Source organism: Podarcis liolepis (assembly GCF_965112155.1).
Source record: "Podarcis liolepis genome assembly, chromosome: 5".
Classification (NCBI taxonomy): domain Eukaryota; kingdom Metazoa; phylum Chordata; class Lepidosauria; order Squamata; family Lacertidae; genus Podarcis; species Podarcis liolepis.
Window position 1 is genome coordinate 75,436,291 of NC_139556.1, and position 12,009 is coordinate 75,448,299.

Genomic DNA, 12,009 nt, shown 5'->3' on the forward strand with positions numbered 1-12,009 from the left:
AGTTCTTAACCTGAAGCACTATTTCTGGGTTAGCGGAGTGTGTAACCTGAAGCGTATGTAACCTGAAGTGTATGTAACCCGAGGTACCACTGTACTTCGTCCCTGTCCATCCCTGCTCCACTACATCATTGCTCCAAACTCCTCCTCCTAACTCAATTGGGTTCCCAGCATGTTTATATGGCACCTATTATTTTCCTCTACTTATTAGAAATCAGCCTTCCTCTGCATTCTCAAGCACCAGTACTTTACTACTTAGGAACAGTTATGCCGTATTTCCTTTGAAAAGCATGGTCGCTGTGCTGCATCATCCACAGGAGTGAGTGGGCAAGAGATCAGCCCAGTAATGTTTTGTCAATATGAACATCCGGAGGAAAAGTTGACAGCATGTATTTCTGGACTTGAAAAATAACCCCTATCAATAGCTTCAGTTGTGAAATCTACTTTAGACGTCAGAAGCTTGTGCTTCTAATTCCGTATCACATGAGCAAAGCTGACGTAATCTCAGACCTTGTCTACAGGAAGAACAGTTGCTAATACAGTGTTATCTGTAGGGTTGTGGCTGCTTGCCTGAAGCAGGAGTCTTGTCAGTACTTTTTATGTTCTAGATCTTTTCTTGTACATCCAGCTCCATAATTATGTAAGTTTCCATATATGGGACCAACCAGAGCTATGTTAACTAATGCAAATTTCAGGTCAGTAACTTTCTGATTACTGTTAGCTAACATTTCCTTTTCTGTGTTAATATTTGAGATCTATGGATATGAAAGAGGAGGAACAACTTTAGCGTCGGCATATATCGGGATACATCCACTGAGTTTTGATTTATTATTTTTAATGGCCAACATAATGGCGCAGATACAGTTTTCTACAAAAAGTAGTCCAGTTGGTTTTATATTCAAATTTCAGAATATGGTCCTAAATTAATTATCCAATAAAGATGACATAAATTATTGATTTATGTACCTTGTAAACTGTACTTGCAAAATGCTATGAAATTTGTCCATTTGCAGTTCTGATAAGACTGTATTTCACAATTCCTCTTAAGCTATATGTGTGTGGGGGGGGTGCCACTGATTTTACTGCTGACCTTTGCCAAATGCATTTCAAAATTGTTTTATATTTTAAAGCTAGCATCTTAATATAGTTTTATAAACAACATATAACAATACTTTATAGGTAGTGCCAAAAATTTAACCCTTATATTTAAACTACAACGGTCTTTTTTATCTAAGTATATACACAGCTTCTTTGCTTTCGAAATTGCCATTTAATACTTGTCTTGTTTTCCAGGACTGGGCATAAAAGTTCTTAATGTACATCTTCCATTACCACTCCCTGACTGCTTTTGCCTACACAAAATAGAATTTAAGTCTTTCACAGTGTAGGCCTGTGCATGTATACTCAAAAGTAAGCCCAATTGAGTTCAACAGTTTTACTTTCAGGTAAGTGGGTAAAGAATTGTAGCCTCAGTGTGCCATCCTTTGCAACAAAAGCAAATAACCTGTCTTTCAATTCCAAACATTCAGTCTGAATGCTCCTCTACTGCAAGTTCTAATACACAAGTGCTTCCCTCTCTGTCTCTGGGTTAATTGAAACTGTCTCATTTAGTGCAGTTTTTGTTTTCACAGGCTCTAACAATCCTATGGATTTTGATTGCTCAGCTGTTTCAGTTTCCTCACCAGGACTTCTAGGCCTTTAATTGGAACAGGGCAATTAGAGATCAGGCCTGTTTAAAGCTTATTACACTGTCTTGTGATAATTTGGCTTCTCAGTCTCTGACAGAGATGGTTAAGATAAGCTTTGTATCCATAAAAACTTGGAACCATGGTGGTTTATTTTTAAAGATTCAACCCAGCTGGATGGACAGGGTACAAATAATAAATTATTATTATTAACCATAATGAAAATGAAGGACCATCAAATCAGTGTGGAAGAAAACTCACTTTATCTGTATTTACTCCCTTTGTTGCATATGAAATATGTCTTTCTAGAAGAGGTTACGGGAGTGAAGGGGTTCATTCAGAGGGAATGTTTGCAGTGGGGGAACAAGATATTTGCTCTTTGCTGCAAAGGATGGCAAACTGTAATTCTGTACCCACTTACCTGGGAAGAAACCTGAATAGTTTAGGGTACACTCATACACATTTACCTGGGAGTGTGTCTCATTTAATTCATTCAGACTTATTTCAGAGTAAATGTGCCTAGGTTTGCGCTGAGAGTCATCTTTTCTTTTCTTTTCTTTTTTTGTACTTTATTATTTTTTTAAAAAAATTATTGTTAAAATAATTCAACATTAATACACATACAAACAAACAAACATACATTTCATACAACATACCTACACTCAATCCCACAGATAATTCCCATCTTTAGTGACATAGTTGATGTGAAAGGGAGAGTAAGAAGGAAAACCTCCCTCCTCTCTGGTAGATATATTACCCCCACCTCCTGGCCACAGCTGGACCCCTGTGATTACTGGAAGGAAAGGTACTTTTCCATGTGCTTGCCTCCCCTCCCCAATGCACTTTACTTCTTCTGTGCCTCCTTCCCTCCCACCCCCTGCCCGGTGTTGTCATTGTACAGTGATCATGGAATCATAGAATTGTACAGTTGGAAGCAACCATGAGGGTAATCTAGTCCAATCCCCTGCAATGCAGGAATCTTTTGTCCAACATGGGGTTCAAACCCATGACCCTGAGATTATCAAAATATTTAAACTGAACAAGTTGGCAATGATGTGCAGAGAACAACCTTTCTAAGTCGGAAGAGAAAACTGCACAGTACTACTGCAACACAAGGGGGGAAAGCTTTTGAAGCAGACATTCTGCTTGCCCCGCAGTCAATATCTGTACTGGATCTGAAATTTTTATATATGTAAATTGTTTTAACCATTTTCATATCTGTAATTGTTTTTATATATGCAACTGTTTATATATGTTTTATTGGAGTGCTGAAATTGCTTTGAGATGCTTCACATAAAGTGATTCATAAATGAAATTACTACAGGTGTCCCTCCACTTAAGCGGGGGCTACGTTCCAAGCCCCTGTGCACATAAGTGAAATCACGTGAAGTGGGGAGCTAGGTACAAAGAAGAATTGCACCAAAATTATCCACAACTAGAACTGAAGCTCTGGGACTAGCCGGAGACTGGAGGATGCATTGAAAGGCAGCGGTGGCTGTTAGGCGGGGAGGCTTAGCAGCACAAAAAAAGCCCCGCTACACCTCTGGTCTCTTAGGGGCTTCCTTCGCCCTCACTTACATCCTCTTCTGGCTCTGCGGAGGTTCTCCTCATGAGCCCCAGGGACTCTCCACCTCTCCCCCGCCATTTCCGGGTTTGAATTACCGTATTTTTTGCACCATAACACTCACTTTTTTCCTCCTAAAAAGTAAGGGGAAATGTCTGTGCGTGTTATGGAGGGAATGCCTACGGGTGGCATGCCTACGGATTTTCCTCCTCTAAAAACTACGTGCGTGTTATGGTCGGGTGCGTGTTATAGAGCGAAAAATACGGTACTTATTTACTGGCGCCGTTTGTATACATGGTTGTGTGTGAGTTGATTGCACATAAATGGGGGGCACACCTATAATAATGATATAAAAAAATTAAGAAAATACTGTGCACAGTATCCATTAGGGGGAGCTTAAAATCCATTTATTCCCCTTTTAAATTTATTTGCCTTCACCTTCATTTTTAGATTGCTCCATCAGGTTGTCAAAGACTACTTTAAGCTATTAGGGACTCTGCCTGCCCCTTTGGAGAGATATTGGAGGGGTAGTAAATTAAGAATGGAAGAAGCATTTCCTCTCCAATCCTCCCCATAGAAATGTCTTTAAAGAATAATAATTTTAAAAAAAATCCTGCAAAACTGAGGAGTCATATGAGTATGCAGAATTTCTTGTTCTGTCTACATTTTCACTGACCTGCTTGTTAGCATATAGAATCACCAAGTTCTTTATTAGAGAAAATGATTTTATTATCCTTATAGATTGAATAGTGCAATAGTCTTTTGAAAGAGCAATGTTGTCAGATAAAGCACTGAGATGTCACTGAACAGCACATGATACTGCTTTTTGATCCAGTTAACTTTTTTGTCTCTTTTTATTTTATACAGCTGACCATCATGTCCCACTTAAAGGATCTCAAAGACAACTTCCACAGTGACACAGTCCTTTCCATCCTAAATGAACAACGCAATCGGGGTGTTTTATGTGATGTTACTATAATTGTGGAAGACACCAAATTTAAAGCCCACAGCAACGTCTTGGCTGCTTCAAGCCTTTATTTCAAAAATATATTTTTGAGTCGTGCTGCATGTATTTCTGGACATGTACTAGAGCTAAATGACCTCAAGGCTGAAGTGTTCACAGAAATACTCAATTATATCTACAGTTCCATTGTAGTTGTTAAAAAGCAGGAGACTGTCCTAGACCTTGCAACTGCAGGGAAAAAACTGGGAATATCCTTTCTAGAAGATCTTATGGGAAAAGGGCCTTCAAGTTCTCCTTGCCCATACTCATTTTGCAATAGTGAAAAGGGTGACGTAAAAGAAGAAAAAAGACAAGACGATTCAGCTATCACAAACGGACCAAGAATCACAAATGCATACTCAATTTTTGAGACAGAAAATAGTAATAATTTGTTTTCTCCTCTTGATCTGAGAGCAAGTTTTAAAAAAATTCCAGAAGCAAATAAAGCACCCAGCACTGCTCAGGATAGGAATGGGGCTTGCAAAGATGTGGAGCCAGCCAGCACATTAGCGGAACATTCCTATGCTGTTACTACAGGTTTTGATTCTTTTCAACGAAATTCCTTTTATAACAATGAAAATAGCGCCGCTTGTAAAATGGGTGAAGAAGAACCTGAAGCTGTCCAGTCAATGCCTCTGGCTGAATCCGTAATTCAAACATACAGTATGCCAAAGGCTACTTATAACTCCCATGACAGTGAAGTACCTGCAGCAAAGGGATCAAACCACAAAGGAACCAGTGCGGAAGGTCACCACAAAGCAGTAAATGATCACACAATTTCTTTCGATAAATCCCACCCAAATACCGTCCTCCCTTCGAAGGAAGATGAAAATAAATCGGATCACATTTCTGGATCAGTAGTCACAGTCATTCCACATGTCTATAACTGTTGCACCAAACCACTTAATGATGGGACTCAGTTCTCCACTCATCTTCAACTTCACCCACAACCCCAAGAACCTTTCATCTGCAGGTACTGCAGCAAACAATTTGAAAGTGCTACCGGACTAGAGACACATGAGCAAGTATGCAGGGAATTGGGCAGCTTGTGTGCTCCAAGTGAAAGTGAGCAGAGTTGTTTAGATAATTTTGCAACTTCTAATGGAAAAACTGGCACCTCATATGTGAACCTAGAGCCTGCAATGACAGAAAACAATCTTCCCGATTATTCTGTCACAAACTCCGCAATGCCAGAAACGGACCACTTTGTTAACGTCGTTGATGGACAAATACTTTATACTTGCAATGTCTGCAAACGGACCTATGTCACCTTGTCTAGCCTCCGAAGACATTCAAATGTCCATTCATGGAGAAGGACTTACCCTTGCCATTACTGCAACAAAGTATTTGCATTGGCAGAATACCGTACCAGACACGAAATCTGGCACACAGGAGAAAGGCGATACCAGTGTATCTTCTGCCTTGAGACCTTTATGACGTATTACATACTCAAAAACCACCAGAAATCTTTCCATGCAATTGACCATCGGCTTGGAGTTAATAAGAAAACGGCCAATGGCGGCTTGAAGCCAAGTGTATATCCTTACAAACTTTATAGGCTTTTGCCTATGAAATGCAAAAGAGCGCCGTATAAAAGTTACGGAAACTCAACATATGAAAGTATGCAAGCAAATGTGCAAGTTAATGAAATACCTTCTAGTACCTGCATCGTTCAGAATACTGTCACTTCTGAATTGAATTTTTCAAACACAAGTGTCTCCTTGGAAACCTCTTCATGTAGTGATGCAAGGGCAGCACCTGTGAACCCTCCAAATAGTTCTTCCTGGGAATGTGGTACATCAGAATCAGACCTTAAAAATAATACTTATACTACGGAAAGGCCATTGCCTTTCACAGAACTTAACTCTGGTCCTCAGGAATATGATCCCTCTCTTCAAACGTTTAGTAGTAGCAATGCCAATGAAAATCCAACCTCTGTTATTAACTACAATAATTCAGCATCCCCTGTAATAGTGCACCAGGGTAGAGTTTCATCTGTAATAATGCACAGTAACTCTGTCAATGCAATAGGAAGCAGCATTATAGCAACCCCAGATATTACGGCCAGCCAAGGGGCAAGCAATGACCACATACATGGGTCAGATGATCTCAAAAGCAATGGTAGGTCAAGAAGCAATAAGGAAAAGAAAAAAGTACCACTGTATGACAAAGAAGAGACATCGGAGGAATTAAAATATATGACAAATACAGAAATCTCTGACAGACCCACTGGTATCTTTGAACCTTCAAGTAAGACTGAAACCTACATTGCAAAACCTGCATTGCCAGGAACATCTGCCGATAGCAATGTGGCTCCTCTGTGTCAAATAACAGTTAAAATTGGGAATGAAGCCATTGTGAAAAGACAAATTTTGGGGTCAAAATTGTTTTACAAAAAAGGAAGGAGACCTAAATATGAATCCAGAGAAGATCATGCAACTCAGATTGCAGAACGAGAAAAACGAGAGAGAAGTACGCCTCGAGTTTGTCGACCAGACTACATTGAACTCAATGAAATGTGTGATGATGTAAGCGACCATGACTCCAATGATAAACCGTGGCGCCCATATTACAATTACAAACCAAAAAAGAAATCTAAACAACTAAGGAAAATGAGAAAGGCAAAATGGAGAGAGAAGTACAACAGCAGAAATTCCTACAGAGAAAGTGAAAAGCCATGCGTCACAAGTTATGCACTTAGGAACATTCCTGAAGAAAAGGTCCCTAATCAGGAAGATGATGGCGGAATGCCGAGTCTTCCCTGTGAACTCTGTAAAAGAGAGAGCTCTTCTACTGAAGGAGCCAATGAACATTTACACTGGGAGAGAACTGCTTCTGGGTCCTATATTTGTGAGGTATGCCAAAAGGGGTTCCAGAGCCCATCTGCTCTAAGGATGCATATGCGATGTCATACAGGAGAGAAGCCCTACCCTTGCAAAACCTGTGGGAAGAGGTTTTCAGTAGCAGGAAACTTGCAGAAGCATGAACACACCCACTCAAAGGTCAAGGAGTTTGTCTGTCAGTACTGCAACAAGGCATTCACTCTAAATGAAACACTCAAAATACATGAGCGAATCCACACAGGTGAAAAGCGCTACCACTGTCAGTTTTGCTTCCAGAGCTTCTTGTACCTTTCTACCAAAAAGAATCATGAGCAAAAGCATAAACGTGAGCATAGCGGGAAGGGATATGCCTGTTTTCAGTGCCCAAAAGTTTGCAAGACAGCTGCAGCCCTTGGAATGCACCAGAAGAAACATTTGTTCAAAAGCTCCAAGCAAGAGGATAGAAAAGATTATCCATTTCATGAAAGCACTAAGCCATTTGCAAGTCAACACTTCATTGACTCAAATGGGCAGGAAACAGCTAAACCTTTACTAAGTCAAAATGCAATTGATGCAGATGGGCATGAGGCAACTAGCATTCAGAATTATGCATCAGATGTTGGACTTTGAGTAAGAAAAACACACAACAGGCAAAGAAAACAGAAAGAAGAGAGACCAGAAGTACGAGTACTTAATTAATAGACAATAATAATAGTCTAGACTTATTGAAGTTCTAAAACTTGAGGTATTGCATTTAAATATATTTAATATATTACATGAAAAAATGTGCCAGAAAAAGCTAAAATGAGAATTTTATAGAAGTAGACATTTATGTCTCATAGAAGAAAAAATATGCCTAATTTAAACATGTTAGTATATTTTAAATGATTTCCCATTGAGGTGGATTATGACTAGTTTATTAAGAGTCTGAACCATTCATTCATTCTCATATATGTGAGGATGGATTCTAATAAATCACTATGTTATTAAGAGTGTACTGCAAGTGTGTCACAGGCTTGTTATATATTAGTGCTATCAGGTGGATAGCTTGATCACACAGCTAGAGAAGGCAAACAGTCCATAGGGCTGAGCCCTCTTCCCTCCCTCCCACGTGTGTATACAACAGCAGTCAGTCTATAACTTTCATGTGAAAATCCATGCACATCTCCTATATACAGCTATTCCTTTCTTCCCCAATGACCTGGCAAAAGCCCTGCAACAAAATGTTTTCCTGCTTAGAGTTCAATCAGCTGTCCTCCTCTAAGATACCATATTCCATTTCTGCTACCACCCAGTTTTTTGTGTCATAATTGTCATTTAACATTCCATGGCCACTGAGTGCACTCAATTCCTCAACTGGCTGTTTTGGTTTCCCCCTCTATTTCTGCTTTGTTTGTACTTCAGCAAACCTTGGAGCTCCCCTATCCATGCTGATACCTCCCTCTTGGCATGGATGGGGCCAAATAGGCTACGAAAGGATCAGTATTTGCCTCAGAACTTTAGAAACAGAGGGAACAAGTCTTGGAAGATTCTTCAGCAGACAATTAACATCCAGCCTATTAAGAAAATATTTGGTCTTTTCCATTAGTTATGCACTTTTATTTAATTTGATCAGGCTTGATGGCACTGCATATTAGGTAATATGAAGGGGAGGCTAAGCTGTCTTAAGAATAGTAGAAATATCTTGTTTGGGGGAGATGGGTTGTGTTTTCCTCACATCACTGGTAAGGCCTCTAGGGCTACAAATTAATAATAGGGTTGATAGGGAAATAAATAAAAAGGAGCCACGGTCTCAAGAGAAATATTCAGGAAGACAAGAATTTTATGAAATATATTATGTCAGGAAAAAGAATGACAGACCTTTAAGAGAACAATCCTATGGTGGTGAAGAGATTCTGTGGTAGAGCCACATCTGAAGCCCAGCCAGCTAGCTGTGACCATGCTGGGGCTAACAATGTTTATTCTCTCTTTTTATTATTCCATTTTTAACTGCTATTCCTCCCCATTGATGCTAATGGAGGGAAATTGTTATGTCAGCACCAGGGCTGGTGTAGTTTTGGGTTCTTTTCAAGGACATGCCAGGGAAATGAGGGGGCTTAGGACCTCCACAGCCTCTGCAAACATATCCTTATCATCATCAAATTTATTACCCATCCTTCACCAGCAGGTTACAACTATTTAAAATTAAAAAGTTAAAACAGATTCCAATCACAGGAATAGGATGAGCCTTGAAAACACATGTCTCAGGTGCCACAAGCTAAGGTAGGCAAGGCCAAACTGGGCCCTCCAGCTGTTTTGGGATTACAACTCCCATCATCCCTAGCTAACAGGACCAGTGGTCAGGGATGATGGGAATTGTAGTCCCAAAACAGCTGGAGGGCCAAGTTTGGCCATGCCTGGGCTAGGGTAAAGAGGTACCCTTGACACACCCCTGAAACATTCTGTTTTCCCCTACACTCTCCCCCCCTCCTCCCACTGCTGACAGGTCATCCACACCCATAGCATTTTGCCTAGGCATATGGGTGGCCTTTAGGAGCATAAGTACCACCTGCTAACAGGCAACTCTGAAAGCAGAGTGACACTTGCTCAGCTTCTAACAACCCCTTCACTGGCTTCTGGCCAGCTTTATTGTCCTGTAGGGATACAAAAAGGGAAATAAATACATTTCAGATTCTAAGACAGTAGAAGCCCACAGGGCTGTATGCAACTACAGGGTCCTTTACCTTTAAGCATTAACACTAGTGCTAAGGGGTTCCCCACAGCTATATGTGCCCCATGCTGCCCCAAAATCTCTGGAGGGTTGGAGGGAAACCTAGAACAGATTTGGGGGGGGTGGCGGAGGATATAGGAAAACTCCTTGTGCAATGGCACAAGCTGCTTAGTGATACAACCTTATAGTCTACATTTCATAGAACAAGAATGTTCTAAAGAATATCCATTATACCACACTTGACACTGACCTTGTATTTTAGTATTTAGATTCTCAGCCCCACCAAGCATAGAGAGCTACTAATACACTTACCTGCTTGTTTTAGGGGACAATACACAGGAAGTAACTATTTCACACAACTGAAACCAGTATTGAAGGAAGTTAATTGTGCCCTGGGTTGCTTTGGTTTGAGATGGTTGCAATTAGGAAATACAATTTTCATGAGGTATTTCAAATAAGTAAATTATGACATTTTCTCAAATGACATGTATGCGAATGATTCTAAACCAAAGCCAATAATGTGTAATATTTATACATAGTGATAATTTTATAATTTTCTATAATTGTGCAATTAATATGGGAAATAATAGCTTCTGTTATGTTTGAGGGCTTTGTATATTTTGATAAAACACAATAACTTTGTAATTCTGTATGTTCTCTACAATTTATAGAAAAGCAGTTTTAAGATGGCAGCATTGTGTTTATAATTATTGGAATTATGTAAAAATAATGAGTAAAGTATTACTGACAAACTAGAATTAAAACAAGGTAGGAATGATGTTACATATTGTTAAGGACAGTGGTTTGCTACATAATGGTCTCTGTATTTTTGTTTAAAAAACTATTAAAATCTGGTGTTCAGAACTATGAAAAGAATCCAGTTTATTTTTTGCAAGATTGATGCTGATGATAATAGGTTTCTTTCATTAAAATAACCCGTATTTATTGTGTGTGTGTCTTCTCTCCCCCCGCAATAATTATTTTAACCTTCTTTGAATTACTTAGCCAGTTATCCTCAAACTGGTCAGTCTGAAGGAACTGGAATCAAGCTAGTGATTTAATATGGAGAAAGTGATTTGAAAGTGCCTTATCCCTTATTAATTTGTATATGCTAATTTAATATGAAAACTTCACACACCTATTGGTGTGATAAAACAATCTTTTAATTCCAAATATTTGGAAAAAAATTAATGCTAACCAAATGGTGACTACTGAATATGACTCATTTAATCATTTGGATGGCTGTGTAAGGACAGTGCTACTGTATCTGAGGCAGAGCGTCAGAGTGAGTGTAGGATGTCTGGTGAAAACTTGATAAATATGGGTGGGTGGAACATAAGGTGGTTTTAATGGGAAATGTTTAGAGTAGGTTTAGGGTTGGAGTGCAGATAGCCAGGTAGACAGCCAAATCCAGCCTCCAGGAACATTCTGTCTGGTCTCCTCCAGCATAGCTTCTGATCCCAAGGAATTCCAAATACATATTAGTCATTTCCCCCAAAGTGCAGATCTTGGCAAAGGGGTCTTTAAATTTCTCTCCAGTAGTGTGAACAGCAAAGGGGTGCTGGAAACTGTAGCTCTGTGATAAATAAACTCTTGTTTCCAGGATTCTTTGGGGGAAACAATGACTGCTTAAAGCAGGCATAGGCAAACTCAGCCCTCCAGATGTTTTGGGACTACAATTCCCATCATCCCTGACCACTGGTGCTGTTAGCTAGGGATGATGGAAGTTGTAATCCCAAAACAGCTGGAGGGCCAAATTTGCCTATGCCTGGCTTAAAGAGATATAAAAGTGCTTTTAATATATGGTGTGGAGCTCACCTTTGGCAGAGCCCTCTGATCATTACATAAGCCAGTCACACACAGAACAAGAGAAAGATCATTGTCAGCAGCTGAGGTACATCAAGAAGTGTTCTGAGAAAGCTTTTGTGGCTGTTCATACTGAGGGAAAGGAAGTTAAAAACACACACATTTCCTGTGCCTCTACCCCTGTCCTAGTGCCAGTATATCTAAGCCGAAAAGTGTCCCTGTTAAAAATTAGGGGTTTAGATTAACCCCTACTAATTGGGTTTAAGAGAGTCACACCTACATCCATCCAACCCTGCTACAATAATGGGTATGAACCTTACCTTGGAAAACACTACCAGGTTTTGCATGGGAGCATCACACATAGTAGAGGGACGGGGCTGGTACTGTGGGTTGAACCACAGTGTCTAGGACTTGCCAATCAG

General features: G+C 39.8%; 1 protein-coding gene and 2 long non-coding RNA genes across 15 annotated transcripts in view; 1 reads left to right on the plus strand and 2 right to left on the minus strand.

Moving 5' to 3' along the window:
- ZBTB38 (zinc finger and BTB domain containing 38) overlaps window positions 1–10,648 on the plus strand; it is a 31,610-nt gene extending 20,962 nt beyond the window's left edge. For 8 of the 13 annotated variants that reach the window (XM_083503647.1, XM_083503648.1, XM_083503651.1 and 5 more), the window contains one exon: window positions 4,114–10,648. In XM_083503647.1, coding sequence (XP_083359773.1) covers window positions 4,123–7,701 — 3,579 coding nt within the window. In that variant the 5' untranslated portion in view covers window positions 4,114–4,122 and the 3' untranslated portion in view covers window positions 7,702–10,648. Of the gene's footprint in view, window positions 1–252; window positions 693–4,044 lie in introns of those variants that run through there. The other 5 variants (XR_014526314.1, XR_014526315.1, XM_083503646.1 and 2 more) reach the window with 4 other exon arrangements.
- The window catches only part of LOC310707104, a 213,695-nt gene that overhangs the window by 66,897 nt on the left and 134,789 nt on the right, over window positions 1–12,009 (minus strand). The window lies entirely within an intron of this gene.
- LOC310707103 lies at window positions 1,880–3,782 on the minus strand. Its single transcript, XR_014526339.1, has 3 exons — window positions 3,516–3,782; window positions 2,378–3,307; window positions 1,880–2,233 (listed from the first exon to the last, which is right to left on the minus strand). It is a non-coding gene; the product is annotated as an uncharacterized lncRNA (long non-coding RNA).